General features: G+C 44.9%; 1 protein-coding gene across 3 annotated transcripts in view; it reads right to left on the reverse strand.

Annotated features, from left to right (window-relative positions):
- Positions 1-19,805, reverse strand: part of ESRP2 (epithelial splicing regulatory protein 2) — a 139,922-nt gene that overhangs the window by 18,460 nt on the left and 101,657 nt on the right. For 2 of the 3 annotated variants that reach the window (XM_078669233.1, XM_078669231.1), the window contains 6 exons: positions 19,532-19,574; positions 16,037-16,338; positions 13,982-14,203; positions 12,800-12,986; positions 9,620-9,821; positions 6,654-6,831 (listed from right to left, as the gene is read on the reverse strand). In XM_078669233.1, the coding sequence (XP_078525359.1) occupies positions 6,654-6,831; positions 9,620-9,821; positions 12,800-12,986; positions 13,982-14,203; positions 16,037-16,338; positions 19,532-19,574 (1,134 nt within the window). Of the gene's footprint in view, positions 1-6,653; positions 6,832-9,619; positions 9,822-12,787; positions 12,987-13,981; positions 14,204-16,036; positions 16,339-19,531; positions 19,575-19,805 lie in introns of all 3 variants that reach the window. The other variant, XM_078669230.1, reaches the window with a different exon arrangement.

Below are 19,805 nucleotides of genomic sequence, written 5' to 3' on the forward strand. Positions count from 1 at the left end.
CAGGGCTGCTGATCCTCCTGAATCTAAGATGCACCTACCCTCTTCTACCATGGTGATCAGCGCCGAGTCAGTACCCTGACCGGGCCGAAAGCCAGTCTGGGTGTGCAGTAACAACTCGTTGGATTCCAAAAAGGACGAGAGTTGCTGGTTAACCCATTTCTCAGCAATCTTTCCCATCCCTGGCAGTAGGGAGATTGGCCGAAAGTTGGACAACTCAGCGGGGTCAAGCCCCGCTTTTTTTAGCAGGGCTTTTACTATAGCCTGCTTCCAACTGGGGGGGACCTTGGCGGCGGCAAAGGAAGCGTTGAGTAGATCTACTGCCGGTCCCGCTATGACATCAATAAACTGCTTTAGGATGTACATAGGCATGGGATCCGTCGGAGAGCCACTTTTTTGCGCGGCCAGCTCTTTACAGAAAGCTTCCCTGGTGATCGGGGCAAACTTGTCCAGCACGGCTGTCAGTGGCCAGACAGCTCTCCCCTGAGGGCGGACTCTGACGGGGCAAGGGGAGGCCTGCTATGATGTTTTGAATTTTCTGGTTAAAGTACTGGGCCAGAAGGTTACAGCGGTCCGTACTCCCCTCTAAGGGTTCTGGAGATACTGGAACTTTGAGCAGCTCTGAGAATTTTATAGGTTTCCCTTGAAGAATTGGCTGATGATTTTATCCTATTTTCAAGGTAGGCCGCTTTTGTGGCATTGCGTGCCACTTTATAAGTTCTCATGGCTGCCCTGTACTCTTCTTTGGAGTTTCCTGCCCAGTTTTTACGCCAGTCACGTTCTTTCTTTTTACAAATTTTTCTCAGAAGACCCAGCTCTGGGGTGAACCATAAGGATTTGGGGCCCCCGTCTTCCTGTTGGCTATTTTCAGGGGGAGTACCGCATCTAAGGCAGTGCTGAGCCATTCGCAGAAAGCCTCGTCTGCCTCTATAGGATCCCTATTAAGCACTGGGATGGTATGTGTCAGCTTGCGTGTAAGATCGCTGACCGGGAGTTTCGACCATGCCCTTACTGTTGTGCTGTGGCTGCCGGGGGAGGTGGGGGAGCTGTAACAAAACCCAGTTGAAAGGGGATCAGGAAATGATCGGTCCAAGGGAGAGGCAGGGACGGTGACATGGAAAGAAGGGGAAGGTTAGTAAACAGCGTATCCAATAGATGGCCCTTAACGTGGGTGGGCTCCTGATTATGGAGGGTGATGTTCCCCAACCCAAGTTCGGATCTTAGGTCGTTTGCAGCTTTATCCTCCGCTGAGTCGAAATGTAGGTTTAAGTCTCCAAGCAGGAGAAAATTGGGTGCCGACGCTATTAGCATTGGGGCCTCTTCAAGCAGAGAGTTCGCGAACTGCTTGATGTTGCCCGGAGGCCGGTAAATCAGCAGCCCCGACAGTGAGTCGTTGGGGGACAGTTGAATCTTAAAGCTACAACTTTCCGCATCCAGGATAGACCCTTCAGCGGCCCTAAATATCAAAGTATCTCTATATATAATGGCCAGCCCGCCCCCTCTGCCTCGCGGTCTGTGCTGGCAGAAGATACAAAATCCGGGGGGAAGAGCGTTCGCCATGTCGAAATCCGAACTGTCAGATGTCCATGTTTCCGACAAAAATAGCACATCAAGCTTGTGATCCAGAATCAGATGGTGGATGTGTAAGGAGTGCCTAGGTAAAGATCTACAGTTCATGAGGGCTAATCGAAGTAGCTCCCTAGGGGGGGGGAGCATTCTGGGCCTCTTTACTTTCCGTAGTACATAGATCACAGACTTTGAAAAGCACATCCATCCTCAAACCCCTCGGACAGAGGCAGGAGGCTTTGGGGCAGAGAGACAAAAGTTGTTCTTGCGAGTATGTGAGAGGCCCTCGATTTGCTTTGGGCAGCGTGTCTGGCCCTAGGTCCGTACAGGTCCGGACGGGCCCAGACGGGCTTGCCTCTGGCGCGCCTCCGGCGCGCCCGCTGCGCGGACGAGTGAGTGCGGCCATTTATGAAGCGCGAGGTCCTGTGTTCGCCCTCGCACTAGAGCGCAAAATGCCCTCTTCCCAATCCAAGATGGCGGGACCTTCCGGTTTAGACTTTGGTTACCAGAGGTCATTCAGAGCCCAGAAACGGCTCGAAAATGCCCCCAACAGCTAATATGACCAGGCGCTATGACAAGGAGTGAATTAAAAAGTAAAACAAATTTTTCTAACCAACTTCAAAAGTAACTTTTTTTTAAAAGCAATTTCGGCTCTGTGATGCTGTGTAGTGCCCGGCTAAGCTCCCTGTGAGTGTCAGGGGAGCCGCCTTTGTGTACAGGCTGCGCGCAAGGCTCCTGCCTTAATTTATAGCACGAGGGCCTGTGTTCGCCCTCGCACTAGAGCGCAAAATGCCCTCTTCCCAATCCAAGATGGCGGGACCTTCCGGTTTAGACTTTGGTTACCAGAGGTCATTCAGAGCCCAGAAACGGCTCGAAAATGCCCCCAACAGCTAATATGACCAGGCGCTATGACAAGGAGTGAATTAAAAAGTAAAACAAATTTTTGTAACCGACTTCAAAAATAACTTTTTTTAAAAGCAATTTCGGCTCTGTGATGCCGTGTAGTGCCCCGCTAAGCTCCCTGTGAGTGTCAGGGGAGCCGCCTTTGTGTACCAGCTCTTGAGGCACCAGGCAGGGGTGCACGCTCTCCCCACTACTCTTCGCGTTCTCAATGGAGCCAATGGCCCAGAGAGTGCAGGAGGACCCGCAGATCCTCGGTGTGAGATTGGGGGGGGGGGGGGGGGGGGGGGTCCAGACTCACACGCCATTAGTTTGAACGCAGAGGACGTGGAAGAGCCACAGACCTCTATTCCTGCATTCTTTTGCAGCAGCCTCTGGCTTCAAAATTAATATTGCAAAGTCACAGGTCATGGGGTTCTCACTCAGACCGGCCACCATGGAGAACCTTGCACGCTCTGTCCCGATTCACTGGGAGGCAAAGTCCATCCCATATTTGGGGATTCAACTTACGAAATCTACCCATAACACAGCAGCTCTGAATTATAAACAGCTCCCGTCCCAGGTGCATAGAGAGCTGGGCAGGTGGGGACCCTTCGGCTTCTCCTGGCTGGGGCGAGTGGTGGCGATCAAAATGAATATACTACCCAAAATCTTATATATTTTCCAAACTCTTCCTGTACAGCCATCCCCGGAGTTCTTAAGCAGCTGCAGAATGAGATCTGCTCGATTGTATGGGCCAATAAGAAGCCTCGAAAGAGTAGGAACCTGAGTTATAGACCCCCTAGAGAGGGGGACTGGGGGTTCCCAATTTGACCCGTTACATTGAAGCCATTTAATTGCGCATCCTGTTAGAGTGGTCTCGTAGCGAGTCAGAAAAACACTGGCTCTTTATGGAAAGGGTGATTGCGGGTCGAGCACTGTGGGGCATATACAACTCCCCAATTTTATTATTTGCACAACCTTGAAAGCATGGAATTCCACAGCGGTCAAACATGACCTAACCTCATTTCCGTCGCCCCTTACACCCATAGTTTGGAATGAGGAATTCTCTCCGGGGCTGGATCTGAGGGTTTTCTGCCAATGGAAGGATTGGGCTGTCGGTTCATTGGACATATGTGTGACAGAGGGTCCCCTGACCTTGGAGGATCTCTGGTCCATATTCACTCAGCCAGAGTCCGAACTATATCACTTCCACTAAGTGAGACAGTGGGTAATTCACCCTCCGGTGCGTCTAGGGGCCCAGAGACAGCTAACACCATATGAAAAATGGCTACATACAAAGAGGACAAACGTGCACCTCATCACCAAACTTTATCATATGTTGCGACCTCTGGAACAGATGGCTTCTAAACCGGGGCAGCGATGTTGGGAGGCGGAGCTGGGCTGAACATTCTCACGGGGGAACTTTTTTTTATTGCGCGCGCCACACAGCACAGAATGTTTCTAGCGTTGAAACTGCGACTAAGATAGCCACTTATTGGTACCTTACTTCCCCTAGAATGCACAGATGTAACCCCAATTGCCCCTCACACTGCTGGAGACACTGGAGCAGAGGGCACGCTGACCCACCTACAGTGGGAATGTCCGCGTCTCTCTACGTACTGGGTACAAGTTTTAACTGACAGACTACCACTTCAATACGCAAATTCCACGCTTCCCAGCATACATTGTTTTAGGCTTACCAAACAAGCTTGCCTTTCCTCTTAAATCTCGAAGAGGCAGCCAAATGGGAATGGCCCTGGGAGCAGCACTACAAAACATAGTCCCATTGGGGCACGGATAGGATGCCCTTGCATCAGTGCCGGCTGGGTAGGCTATGAAATGTGCTAGGTATGGAGCGCATAACGCTTACAATACAGGGGGAATGGATCTAGTTTGTGGACTTCTGGCGCCCATTCATGTCTTAATGAGCATGTAGGTGAGAGAACTAACCTGCCCCATGTATACGAGTCTGCTGCGGCTTTCAGAAACCACACAGGAACCCACTCCACTTGCCACTCCGGACGTGGAGGCGGAGAAGCCATGAATTGCTAGTTGAGCTGCCATGTAGGGTGGGCCTGGGTGAGAGTGGGGTTGTTTGGGGGGGGGGGGGGGGGGTTCGAGAAGAGTTGCAAACTGCGCTAGAACGTGACCCTGAAAAGCGTGCTCTTTTCTTTTAATTTTATCAGGGGGGTGAGTGAGAGCGATGGAGTTGGGAATTTTGTTTGTACAGTTTATTTCCCATCCTTGTTAAATGCCATGCAATGTCTTATCGCTTTTTGGGATCCATTAGCATTGTCTGATTTAAAACAACAATAAAAACGATTTAAACAAAGATGCAACAATATTATTGATTCTTTGAGAAAAGTATCTACTCAGTAATGCGTTGCTGTGTAAATGAATTCACCATTTTAAAAGCAACTGTCTTCGGACTCCTTTTAGAACACTGACAGTACAACTTAATTCTGCTAATGTGATCTGATCAGGAAATGGGTCTACTCCAAGCTTCCTGAATGTTGCAGCCCCAGAGGTTGCTTCACAAAGGGATTCACATTCTGGGGCAACCCACAAGGTCGCAAAAGAACTGTTACTAAACACATCCCTTAAAAAAAGGGCCAGACCCACTGGTTTTGTCAGGGCTTGTACTTATGGGTCATGGAGAGGAAAGCCCACTTGTACATAAAACAGGGGCGGATGTAATGAATTAAATCGAAAGTGAAAAATGAAGGTAAGTCCTTCATTAGTGAAACCATTATCTGAACACCTTCGCTGCGGCAGCTATTCCACCGCAGCGCTAAGGGGGCGGGGAGGCCGCGCGGCGCTCACACGCTGGTGACGGAACCGCTCCATCACCAGCCTCGGGCGAGCTGTGCTGATGACGGAGCGGTTCCGTCATGGCCCCGCCCGCTCAATAGAATGCACCCCGCAGGCGCGAAATCAGCGCCGCGCAGGCGCGTCGGGCGGGCCATGACGGAACCGCTCAGTCATCAGCACAGCGCCACCGCGGCTGATGACGGAGCGGTGCCGTCATCAGCATCGATGTGGTTAAGGCATCATGGATAAGGAAGGTGTTGCTCAAACAGGTCTTCACAGAAAACGATCCCTTGTGAATAGTGATGTTGGAAGCCAGGGTAAAATACTAAATCTCAACTAGACTTCCAATCTGTTACAGTAAAATGATGGCTGAGTTGATGCTTCTTCGTTCACGAAGGGGTTGTTTTGGGTGATTGTTTGATCCGTTGAATCCACTTTAAGGGCTTTATAAAATCAAAAGCATTGCTGTAAGTATTATCTATCACAGCAATGGAGCGTGCTACTGCTATGAACGACCCAAGCGATATTCTTCTGTTCAGCAGCAATTTAAGCAGCCTTCTGCGAACTCAGTAATTAAAAATGATAAGAGTAACATGGCAAACCTGGACGGCACCAATGTTTGCCTTAAATCCATTTGAAACACTTATGGTGCCGATTTTTCCTGCACTATACAATGTGAAACAGCCTTGCCTTTAATCTGAAAATCTGGGCTGATAACTTGTAGTTTTTGGGAACTGGGTGCCTCCTCTTGAGCCACCTAAAGACAAACACAGTTAAGGTTTTTCGCCTTAAAGCGTTTCAAAAAAAGTCTTAAATACAGGAGATGCTCCTTTTTATGCGTGCATATAGGTGATTTGTTATTTCCAACAAACTAGTGAGTGGCCCTAAAACTGCAGTCCTAAAATAGGAGCCTCAATTCAGAGTAGCTGCAATGGTCTTCACAACAACTTTGATTACTATGTTCAACTGCACCCTACAGGTATGTATTGGGATTTATGGAGTGTCAAACTAGCAATGAAGGAACAGAGCAGTGGACGTTGAGCTGGGTGTTTGGAGGTGATCTAGAGAAAAGTGTAGATCAATTTGGGATTACTCAAATACATTTCCTAAACTTTAAAAGTATAATCAATTTGTTGAAACATTAAGATATGATCTCTCAATATGAATATTGAGCACACCAGTAACAAATCGCCACACTAGTTGGCATGAAACCCAGTCTTCATTACCTCGACCCCTAGGAGATCTTAATTTTAGAAAGATTAAGAACATCTGCAGTCACACGTGATGCAACTCCACCGCTTAATTATCAATTAATATCAGTTCTCTAACTGAAGAGCAAGTGCTCCTACAGTATCTAAATTGCACAGTATGGTGAAAACCAAGGCTCAAACACTCACCTGATATCCTTGGAAAAAGCTAAGAATTTCTTTCATCCCTGTGTTATAGGGCAAGCCCTGCATACGAACTAAGGCACCTGGCTGGGGCAGCATTGGCGTGTGCGAGGCGGAGGCTGCAGCAGCAAGAGATGCAGTAGGGGCTGCAATGTATCCCATTGTGGTTGGCGATACAGGGGGGCTGAAAACAAAGAGGTGACTTTAGGTTAGAGAGAAAATCAGTGCTCCACAACAATCCATGTTCATTTAAGATTAACTTAGCAATTAACCATGTTGTCAATTTCTAACCACAGTCATTATCATCCTGATCAGGGAGATCTTTTGTTTAACTGGTTATGCAGACAACGAGATACCCTTCTACGCCAATACGTCTGCCAGTAGCATTAGCTATTATGAAAAAACTAAAAGCACATATTACCAAGGTCCAGCGTATTCTGGAAGACTTTGGTTCATATTTTAAATGCAAGAATTATAATGAAGTGTACTTTTTGCTTAAGCATGAACCTGCGAACAAAAATTTCCATCAAAAGGTTTCAACCAAAGAGCTCAAAATATGCAGACAACTGTCAAAGGGTTTCTGATGCTACAAGTTATAGACTCCAAACAAGCCTACAAAAGTGACAAACTGCTCACACATGCACCCAGTGAGCTCAGCTAGTGTTCGCGGTATGATTGTGCACAAGCTTGCAGGAATTGTCCGACTCATTTGCATGCCATCAGGCCCGAGGTGATCACACGAGATCCTGCCCTTTTCCATTACAGTAGGTTTTCGGAGGATCCTGCCTCCTCCAAAGGATCCAACTACTGCATCTCACTTTCAGCATGCCCCAATTTCCCTAATGCAGATGCATGTGCTCAAGAATAGAAATATCAGGCTCGAAGAAAAGGAACCTGCAGCGAGAAGGAACAGGCATGCTAAATATTATTTCACATGTTGAGTGGCTGCCAAAAGCCTCAACCCAAACCCTTTCGTAGGCAATTTACCAGCCAGTCAGGCAGAATCCCAGTGAGAGGGGATGCTCAGGAGATGCCATTTTAAATTCGACTAGGCTTGTGTATTCATATACTTTCTGCCATCTTTGCCATGATACAGAAAACAAGTGGGAATCCAAAACACGTAGAATTTTTTTTTATGGAAACTGTTTTTCAAATTATATTTACATCGCCTGGTGCAGTATCAGCAGCAATAAAACTACCTGCAATTGTAAGCATTACTACAATAAAAGAAAGAGCCATACTACCTCAAGGAATAAAACACGCAATGCAGTTCAAATACAACTAATCAATTTAGTCTATCAAACATGAGATACGGAGCTATTCACGGTATAAAGTAACACATGGAAATTCTTAAGATAAGTAGATTGGCATCCACCTGAAGTGTACAAGAAGGTGGTCTCAAAGCAAGTGTATCTTGAGGTTTGCCAATGTTCCATCAAATATGCCTTTTCTGCCTCTCACTCCATTACTTTCCAAAGTATTTAGTTCAGCCTCTTTGAAATTTAATCTGCTATTCTGACTTATTGGATTTCCAATATTTTAGGATTAACCTCTGTTGATAAAGATTTTTTTTTTTTAAATGTAAAGTTTTAGTCCCTTGGCAATGTCTGTAATTATCCCAGAAACTTAAAGGTTGCCAGTAACTCCTCCTAGTCAATTTTTATCCCGTAACCGTCTGAATTTTCAACATGCGTGCATTTAATAGCTCAGTTACAGCCATCGTGGGTAGACCGCGTCAAGAGCCCATTTCCTTTTACAATCCACTGTTATCATTTGCAAGGTGGAAAACTATTTTGAAAAGCCCGATTCATACAATTAAGCACATCAGTTGCACCTGCCAGGGGCAACCCGCAAGCTAAGCAGGGTGTCTATGTCTACCAATCAGACTCCAATATGATCACAAAATACTGATCGATTTGCTCAGGTTCAATTTCGCATGTGTTGAAGCCAGCTCCAAAAGGCAACTTTTTAAATATATTTCAAGTGTATGTAGTCTCATTTCCTTAAAAGTAATGGATTGGACTGAATCATTCACCTAAAATGGTGTAAAGTTAAGTAAGCTCACAGCTCAGTGACCCGTAGTTAGCTCTGAGTAATCTTACCAGTTTTTTGCTAAAATCAACTCATTTAGATTGTAAAAAATGGCATTGCCATCCACTAAACTGGCTAAGATGCCCAATCCAAGCAGAAAACTATGAGCCACATTTTTCAACAGCAGAGCATCCAAGGAATACGGTTTGTTGCCAAACTACCAGAAATTGTTCAACATTTTGTTTCCCCACAAAATGCTACTGTATGACCGATTTCTTCTCTCCTACATCTGTACTTAAGGTCAAGCATCATTTCCTGCTTTCATATAACAAGTATTGTTTATTCTGAGAATCTGTCTCTAGTGCAGTGGGTTTAGAAAATTAACACCTTATCAATCTGGATGTTAATCATTTCATATCTTCAGAGGCTTTATCTGTATGGTTTACTTTACATATCTATGGGCACTCCTTCAATGCTAAAATAAGGTGGGTAAACTGACTCGTAAGGGAAGCCTAGACACTTTTTGCTAAAACATGGTGACCAACAATTGCAGTAAAGTGATCGTTCTCTTTGCTTACGATTTCAGTGGGAATTTTGTTTCAGGGCCAATCTATTTGCCTACATGCCCCGCCCCCCCCCCCCCCCCGCTCCTCTACTTAATGTTGAAAAAAGATACACGCAGTGATGTAGCAAAAAAAAAACGTTTTTCATTTGTAATATGATGCATTTTACTTTTTTATTAATGTAGTGTGACTGAAATGTGTTAAGAATCCCCCACTGAAGCCATAGTAACTATCTGTCCATTGCCTTCCTCCACCCAAAAACTGATTATCTGGCCGCTTCGACTATGAGAGTGCCACAGACAGAAAAGTAGGGATTTACAAAGCTTTTTTTTCTTGGAAATACGAAGTGTTTAAAAAGAATCTGGCGCACTGCGGTACCTGGGGTAGTAGGCTGTATAATTCATATAAAGCTGGGTTGCTTGTGCAGGATAATAGGCAACTGCTTGTGGGGCTGCAACCTGGGCATAGGCACTCCGTGCAGCAGCAAACAGGGCTGGCGTCTGGTAGAGTGCTGCTGCGGCATCTGCTGGGATAACTGCTGTGGCTGCTTGAAAGGCTGCGTACCCTGGTGGAGAAAGACCTAGAGGGATCAGAGAAACTTGAATTAGATCGATTTAGGAGTTTCCGTTTGGGGTGCAGGAAGAAAAATATTTGCTAGCCATGGATTGCATGACTTACCCAATATGTCCCCTAGAGAACCTACTGCATAATTTCGTATTAAAACAGATCAGACTACATCTATATTGCCATCAGGATTCAAGTTATGTTCTCGGAATATAAATATTACAACCGAGATCCAATATCATAACATTACACATCCAGAGGCATTAACAGGTTTTACGCGGCATCTGTCGCTTTACAGTGAATCACCTGACCATGTCCACCGAGGAATTAACAACTTTAAATAGGTCCAAGTCTATCCCTCAATCTACCTCCAGCGTCTATTACTGTTTACCCAATGTTTTCTTTAATTAATAGGCACATTTTCAATCAATAAGATGTTTTCTTTAATTAATAGGCACATTTTCAATCAATAAGATGCTTGAACCAACCAACTAAAAGGGCTCACCACTATGCAAAAATACACAACACGCAGTAGCCCCCATGTTAATTGTAAAGGGTGATCTTATACCAAACGGTGGTTTCTTATTCTTTCGAACAGCACTCAAGAAGGAGGGGTAAAAACGCAAACTCTTGGGTGGTAAACATTTTACAAGCACGAGGCTTTTTACTTTTGTGCATGTTTTGTGCATACTTCAATTATATTAAGAAATCAGGAGGATTCCGTCACTTTCCTCTGGCCACACCCAGGTAAATGATGGAGTTTCCTCTTGCCCTGTGTAGTTATTAACTATGTTCTATTACAACAGCGGTAACCAACAGCTGAAGTATTTTCTCCAATGCAAAACTGGCACAAGCACCTATTGCACTCCTGGGAAATTTGTGGGAATTTAGCCATGTGTGTGCACCTACCTGTCAAATATGGTGGTGTTTTTCTAACAGGATTATTTTATTACCTCTCCTGGAGAGCCACCTAGTTTGCTACTTTAGTCCATGCTGCCCATCCCCTGCTCCCATGCCATATCCAAAGGGTTTCATGACGCAAGACCAACACAAGCTATGCCGTTTTATCATCTCCAACAGTCTACTTTAAATCTCTTTCCCACATTTCATTTTTGTTACCAAAGTATCCCTACAAACGTATTGGAGAGCCTGGCTATGTATTTGTAAATGTATAAATTTAAGTCTATTGATCTTCAATACCATGAGCCGTGTAACATATGCTGCTACCACATTATAAAGCAGCACCCGGTCACATGCACGTTTCCTTCAGTAGGTGAGGTTTACGCTTGAAAATGTAAAGAGTCCATCACATCTAGCCACAGCATGACTCGTGGCAGAAGTAAGCTGCAATATTTTATACCTAAAACAATTAGATAAAAAGCAGGAACTATGTAATATTACCGATTTATAAGGAGCTCATTTATGATCGAAATCAATAATTCACAAGGAATACACTAAATTTTGGGCACAAATCTGCTCTAGCAACTTTAGTCATATGGATTTTTACCACACTACCCACGAGCCAGAAGGTCACTTAAGCCAAGACTATTCTAATAAATACATTCCGAGCAGACTGGTAAAATACCATCCGTTCCTACCTTCGAAAAGACCAATGACATGATACATGTTTTACTTTCGTTAGCACTTGCTATAGGAATGGAGATAGCCAAGAATTGAACCAGGAAACCCGTACTGGTAAGCTATATTTCCACAAACAGGCTGCCACAAGTTGTCCAACGCAAAGAAAATTTCGAATGATCCTGAATGAGTTCAAAATGGAGGTCAGGTGTTCAATTACTCATACTGGCCATTTCAAATGCAAAATGTTATCTTGCCTGCTATAGGTTGTAGAGAAAAACGAAACTGACCATAACCTTTCTGCATATTCAGTCACCTTCATTCAGTAGGGTTAAGGCCTTTAATATTTGTATATATGCTGCACAAAATACCGTCTAAGCTCTTACAAGTACTAATTTTGCTACAGGAAAGCTTAAAAAAACAAAGAACTACCAAGGATTTACTTGGTTGTGAAGGGCTAGACAAAAAAATTGTTTTCAAACTTATTTTAAAGGCTAAGGTCCTAGATTTAAAAAGCAAACTACCCCTGCCCCCGTTGAAAATCTGTCAGTGCAAAAAAAGTTTGCAATGCTCTTAGCAAGCAAGATTTACTGCAGAATTTCAAGCAAGAAATAGACTTACTGATCATTATCTGTGGAGTTCAAATCAATACTTTGAAGGACAGCATAACCACCTGCTGTAAAATCTACACTACTGGCCAGCAAAACTGGTTATTAGGAATGTATCCTAAAAAGTAAATTCTAACGGGTCTGCCCATCCAGGCAGTTATTATATTTGCTTTCAAAAGTTGAAGTCAACTTACGTAAACCCTTTTAAAAGCAATGCAACCAGATAACTAACTATTAAATAATGGTGAAGATGTCCGTCATAAAAGACATTCAATGGCTAAGTGTGCTAATAATTGAACAGAAGACTATATTAATGTTGCACATTGAGGGTATAATACAGTACAGATAATGCTCAGCAAAGCTATCCTATTTGGTCAGAACATTGTGGGCGATTTGTGAAATGCTTACCACCACCAAGGAATGCACCCCAGTAATGCTCAGAAGAGACTGAAGTAAGGCTTGCGGGCAAGCTGCAGAATTCAATTTCCACCCATAAATCAAGTACTTCAAATTGAGATTTTGCTAATGGAAACTACTGCACAGCGCAGAGAATCAGTTCACTCCAAATGCAAATAACCGGTCAAGGCTTTGCCAGCCATTACCCAACATTAAGCACCCCACTCATAAGATATCGGTCACATAGCTCATCACCCAAAAAGAAAGCTCCCAACCCCTGCTTTGAGATGGATTATTATTGATCATGGCAATCCCAAAGATGAAAAGTGAGAAAGTCACAAAGCTGTAGCACCTACCACATAGCCTTTAGCAGCAGAGAGCAGAAGAATTGCAGACTTACATGGTAACTTACATGGCGGTGGGGATAAACCACTACGATTTAAAGTGCCACCCATTAAAACAAAATTCATCTCCTCTCCAGAGCACTGGAACACCTCCACATAGCGATCCTTCATCATTTTCTTGTGGCATTTCTGTGCCACGATGAATGCCCGTTCTGCCGATTTCATCTGAATAAATGCATCTCCTGATGGCCGCCCCTGAGCCACAAGAGTTAAAGATTTTGTTGGACCATCGGATTGTAAAATACAGGGTACAATATTTGCAGCACATTCCACAAAACGGACTACAGCCAAGTGTCTACTTTCATGCTGAAGAGAATCACTGCGCATTTTAGTTTAGGGTTGAAGAGATAATTTGTCATGAGTGACCATGAACAACAATTTAATCATTCAAAATCCATACCACAAACAGTGAGTTGGCCAGCACGCAGCTTAAGAAGCAATAAAGGCTCTATGTGAGGGGTGTTCAACATATGTCCACGAGTGAATAAGTGCCAGATTAAGGTCTGCCCAGGAAGAATATTAATTTAAATGGAAATCAATTACAAAGCCTTGTTAAACTTTCAATTTTTATAGAATGAATGTTGGTCTATATGGTGCTGCACGACCATTCCAGTCGAAAAGACTTTCCCTAGAGAGTTAATTTTATAGTTGGGTCCATTTTGCATTGGACAGCACGAGTGTAACTTAGTGTAAGACATGCCTGAGATAATCTGATTTACCATGAGGAGAAGCGGACACTTGAGAGTAATAGTGTATGCCAATTCCACCAGGATTCACAGTCTCCTCATGAAAGATCAGATTAACGGCAGCGCTAATGCGGTGAGCAAGGACTTAAAATAAATGCTGTGTCAATACACAAGTGCTATGGCCTGCTTTGAAGGATGTGAAGGTTCAAATACACTTGGGCTGGAAGGATAGTCTTGAGATTAACAATATTAATAAATGAAGAAAAAAAAAGCACTGGTGTGAATTTGAGAAAGCTATGTAAGCCTTCGCAAAAACGTATCAACCCAGCTCTAGAGAAGTTACGGAAACTCAATTAGTTGCTTCAGAAAGGCTACTCCCAACTGAAAACAGATGCATATATGACTTTATGCCAGTGTGTACAGTAATCAGAATTCCACCCAAATATAGCAGAATTCGGAGGGGTTGTTCTAGAGGTGCTGGTTGAATATCAAAAGATTAATTACCTGTTGGTTGAGAACCATGTGAACTCCATGTGGCTTGATATCGACAGTAGAGTCGCCCATGAATTCCAAAATATCATCAATGGCAGCAGTGTAAGGAAGCCCTCGAAGCCGTACACAGTCTCGTACGGTGCCAGACGCAATAGGATAATGTTGGGGGATCATAGGGATGAGGGGGGCAGGAAGGGTGGGAATTAATGGTGTTGACAGATATCGGTTAAGTACCTGTTGACAAAAACATTTGAAAATTGATAGATGTTTGCTGCAAAGCTCATTCTTATCTATTAGAATTCATAATTGACACCAGAGTCAAATGCGTTAAATGCGGACAAGAGAAATCTCTATCCAAAGCTCTTCAGTTTGATTTTGAGCTTATAAAGGTATGCTCAAAATGGAGTCTAAATGGCAAGGCATTCCATAGCATTTCAGTCTTCAAACCAAACCTATGATTCACTTTCTACTAGTTGGTTTCCAATATTTACAACTAGAAAACCTGGGCAAATTTTTTTGGGCTAGGTTAACTTTTATGAGGAATTCTGCATGGATTGGCATGCGCAACTGCCTCTTTCGCAGCTCCTGACCAATATGCATGAACATGCAAAGAGCTTATAAAGTCCCACAGGCCCATATTTGTAGATAGTCTACTCAATGAGGGTATACTTGTGTCATAGTATCATCCACCTTACAAAGAAATACATGCGTGAACACGGAAAAGGGACAACGGGATCCTTAAATGTACAAGATTCTTGCATCATCGTCAATGCACCACAAACCTGTATAAAACTAATGGATCAGTCTAAAGGGGGCAGGGGCAAGTGGGCAAAGCAGCACTATAGGAGAATGGAGACACTAATTGGAAAGTTCGGGAAGCATTCAAGGAACAAGCAGGGGGCTCAGAGGATCAATGTGGTACTGAACTGTGGGATGCAGCAGTACACTGAAGTGGAGTGAGACAAGGAAGTGCTCTGTAGTCAGGCAAAACACTGATGAACACTGGTTGGATACTGCAGGGCGGTGTGTGTGATGGGCACAGATGTATGGCATGGAGAAGTTACTGATTGAGAAAAGGGTTCATCAATAAGGAGGGCGGCATGGCACACTGCCTTGGATCAGGATGAGAGTAAGTTCCTAGAGCAATAAAGTGTAAAGGGAGCTCCTGGGAAACATGGGACATTTGGCACTAAATGAGCTATTGTAATGGTTTTATAATGTGTTTGAAATTCGTGCATTTAGGGCCCCATTGCGATGTAAAACGGACTGGAGTCCATTCGACATCGCTCTGGAAATGGAACCGAACGACCTTGTGTTGACGGTTCCATCCCAGCTATTAGGATGCGACCGAACCCTGTTTGGTAGCAATCCTATACTTTGCTATGGGAGCATGCATTCCGAACAGAATGCATGCTCATAGCAAAGAGCAGAGGTGCAGTTCATACCTGCCACCTAAACAGGCCTGCCACCAGGTGCAGGGATCTACAGGTGTCCCCAAGGCTGCCGTTTGGCGGCTTTGCACCCATGGAGTCCCTGCTGGGGACCCTCAAACACAATTTCCCAATGCCTTTGTGTAGGAAAGGCCACCACAGAAAGGCAGTGGAAAATTGCCAAATGAATCCCTCGGCTGGAAAGAGCTGGCCATGGGATTACTGCAGGCCTTCCGAATAGCAGAAGGGCTCTCTGAGCCAGTCGTCAGCCATTTGGAACTCCTGTTGGTAATAATTTCCAACCGACTCCATCAAAATGGGTTGGTCGGAAATTATTACAAACAGGAGATTACAATGCGGTACTGATGGCTCCGACCAAGAGCCAGAGCCATTCCTTACCGCATCATAATCGGGCCCTAAATGCCCACTCCCATTACTGGCCCATGCCTTCAGCTCAAGACAATAACTGCTGCAGGCATTTAATGCCAGTATCCACAGATACAATGGCATACAAAAATATTGCTCAATGATTTCAGTTTGAAGATCTAGTCCGAGGTGAACAAAAAACAATGCAAGATTGCAACATACTTTGCAGGACAAGTCAAAATGACATTAAGACCGATAATAAAATAGTAACCTGCTGAACTTCTGCAGCTGTGCTCCGGAAGAGTTCTATGTATCGTTTCCCAAGGATCTCTTTGTGCTTTTTAAGTGCTTGCTGTGCATATTCCTCACAGGAAAACAACACAAAGGCATCACCAGTTGGTCTCCCATCCGGGTATTTGACAAAAAGAAGTCCCTCTTTCCCCCCTGTGACTGGACACTCAGTGCCCAAAAATCCCAACACATCCTCAGGAGTGGCAGTAAAGGGAAGGCCCCTCATTCGGATGATGACCTGATTTTCTTTTGATAAGAATTGGGCAACTTCATTGGAGGTGCCTAAAAAAGATAACAAATACAGAAATTGGCAACGCTTCGGAAACCAGCATTCAGCATTACATTATCCAAATTGCAAATCTCAATTCCCACAGACACCAGACAAATTTTGTCCTTAAACCTGAAAATGTGTGTTCACTGCATCTTTCCCCACCATCTGCGCGTTTGCTTCATCTAAGGGTCAGGCACTGATATAGAAAAACATGTATTCCAAAGTGTTGGATGAGCAATGCACATTTGGTGACAAACACCAACAATCCATGAACTAATTTGCAGTAGCATTCTGGTCTTGCTATTTATTAGAGAGACTTCACACTTATGTGACCATCTTTAATTGCGAACAACTTGCTCTTTTACTGTATATCAGCTTGTAGTATCTCAGAAAAGGCAGGAAATTAATCAGACTTGTATTAATCCAATAACACCCAGTCTCTGCCTCTCCACAAGCCAGGTATTTTAAGTCACCCTATAGTCCATTTTAGAGCTATTGTCAGTCAAATGTATAATTTCTCCTAATTTTAGAACTGCCCACACATCAATCAACTGAAGTGTGAACATAACCAAGTATCATAGATACAGTGTAGAGGAGCCTCAAACCAAAGTTTGAGATCACCTTGTAAAGCACAGACTGCAGTGCCCTCGAAATAACAGACAGTGTTGCCCAAGAAAAGGTTAGCATTCTGGTTTATTTTTTCTACCAATGACTGGTTTTTCTCCCACACGCTAGCTTGGTGTTGTCTCTTTAAGATTCAGTTTTCTCCAACAAGTCAGACACCTCACACCAACTAAATTATTGAACAGAGCTCTGCTACAGAATAAAAATTACCACAGACCTCACCAATCATTTACTCCAGATTCAATGCGAGTTAATTTCCCTTAAACTGAAAACCAAGAGTGGCCCTGCTGGGAGGAGGAGCCAAGACGACATCCAAAATGGCAGCTTAGGAGCCCGGCTCCGCCGCTCGCCCTCTCCCTCCCTGACATCCTGCAATTGATCCTGTGTCCATCTCATACCCCCATGCGTCTGAAGTGGCGCGGTGCCCGATCGTGCAACTCCGAGCTTGCGACCTCCTCAGATGGCCGAGGAAAATCGTCGCGAAGATCGAGGCCTGTGATGGCTGTGAGCCGGGACCTCGAGCTGTGACGTGGCCGGGGTTGAATTGAATAACAGCGGCCGCGGTCGAGTGGAGATGACCGGTGGCCCCTCCCCCCCCGGAAGTCGCGGCTCGAGTGATTTCGTTGATAGGCGCTAACGGAGTGCGGTGCAATTGCTCGGAACCTCGCCGCACACATCTGGCCGTTTTTCTCTACGCCTGAGATCCCGAGACCGGACGGTAATCATACCGCCCGCATTGCTCTTCTGCGGTGGGATTCCTGGGATAACCTGGCCTTCGGTGAACATGCCCGCCGGCAGCGGCTGATGTCGGCTTGTGGATCACCCCCGGGTATGGCGGGTTAGAGGTTGGTGTTGCTGTATTTCTGTTGGTCCTCAATAACCTCACCCCACCCCAACACGAACTACCTGGTGATACTGATACTCCGGATGCCTGATAATATGTTTACTGTCTTGCCTGGGGAGTCCCCGGGGGTGAGGAACATTGTAGCCGACGACGTTGGAGGAAGGGAGTACACACTGGGGGATGTCCTCATGGCTGTCCATGATTTTCATTCCTCCCTGGGCCGTATGCTGTCGGCCCTCCACGACTCGTTAGTATCTATTGTTCCAGATATTGGACCTGGGGGCACGGGCGAGAATATGGAGGATCGGACGCTTGTCGAAGCTCAGTTATTTGTTACCATGGACTCCCCTGGGCGTAAAGTGTTGTTTTTCAAGAACAGTGAGCCTGCCGACCGTATTTGCACGACCGACACTCAATTTGGGTTTCTGACGGATGTGCTTGCAACCGAAGGGCATGGCCGTACCCTTTCACTATTGGACAATGGTTACTGGCGAAGCACTTTTGTCTTAGATCGTCTGCCGTCGCTGGGCCCCTGGGTTGTTCCTAGGACGAAGTTTTGGTCGCCGAGATCGCCTGCCTGTGGACTCGCTGGGCTGGATTGTTTGCTTATTTTTGCTCGGACTGGCCAGGGATGAGCACCGCATAATTGTTTTCTGGGCCGGTTGACTCTGGTGATGATGCAAGACTTTGCTTATTATTGTGATGATGGGGATGTGTGATGGACATATGATGATAGCTGCCTCCTTTTTCGGGGAGCTTACATTCTCTCCTGGGATGTGGAGGGGTGTGGGGGGGGGCTGGGGTCGGGTGCCAGGTCCTCCTCCTTTCTTTCCTTTTTCGTAACTGGGGTTTCTTGGGTGGGGCGACAGGCATGCCTATAGGGGGGGGGGCCGTAGCCTTCTGCTGGTATGCGGGGTGGGGGTTGGGGGATGGGGTCGGTTTCCTTTCTCTTTTGTTCTATGGCCTTACTCTTTTTCCCTATTTTCGCTCTTTCTTCTTGTTTCTTCTCACTTCTGCTTGACTGAGGGGATCGGGTCTTGTTCTTCTCTGGGACTGGGATTTTGCTGGGTATGTTGCATTCCTTTTATAATGTTTTCTTGACCACATGGGTGGACATCGGGTTGGCGCGTAGTGATTGTAAGCAAACACCTTCTGATTAGCATGTTTTGGTGGCAACCTCGAATTCCCGTTTGTATAGAAGGCGACTTTCCCTTTCCGCGAATGGCTCTAAACATATTCTGTCTGATTGCATGTTCTCGGATCCTTCTTCCCTTATTACAAAATGGAATCCTCTTTTATCCTGATATTTAATGGACACGCTTCTGGGTTAATCCAGTTTTATTGCTTAGCTGTGGCTCTAGACCGGGAGATGCGAAACGATGTTATTTTGCTATGTAATGGTTTTGATTTTATCTAGCGGCCGGCCCGAGAGGTTGTAGGCCCACACCTGTATTGTCTGAAGCGATATTTGAGGTTTTCCAAATAAAAAAAATATATTAAAAAAAAAAAAAATTCCCTTAAACTGACAACTGTTTGTTATCATAAACCTAAAATCTGCCCAAACAAAATATGCTAATAAATATTATTCAACAGTCCGTGCATTGGTCTTTAACATGGTACACGTTTTAAAAAACAAGCCCGACCCGTATTGGAAAAGGTACACAGTATACAATATTACATAAATATTACCCTGCAGCACAAAGAAGTTCTCGTGAGAAAAAATGTGCACTACTTACCTCCAGCAATTTTCAAAAACTCTTCTCCAGTTGCTTTGTAAACCTATGAAGGACAGGGAGTAAATATGTTAAACGATGAAACGCGTTCTTACCTCCCCACCCCTCAAACCACTAACCGTATCAACCACTATGTAGTTCCAATACCATTCTGGCTCGTAAAAAGATCTTGACGGTATTTTAATTAGTAAGTCAGGCAAGAGGTTATGAGGACATAGCTGTTCTTGGGATGAGAAAATAACTAGAGTAATAGGGATTTTAGGCAGCCCTCACTTAC

Source organism: Lissotriton helveticus, chromosome 12, assembly GCF_964261635.1.
Source record: "Lissotriton helveticus chromosome 12, aLisHel1.1, whole genome shotgun sequence".
Classification (NCBI taxonomy): domain Eukaryota; kingdom Metazoa; phylum Chordata; class Amphibia; order Caudata; family Salamandridae; genus Lissotriton; species Lissotriton helveticus.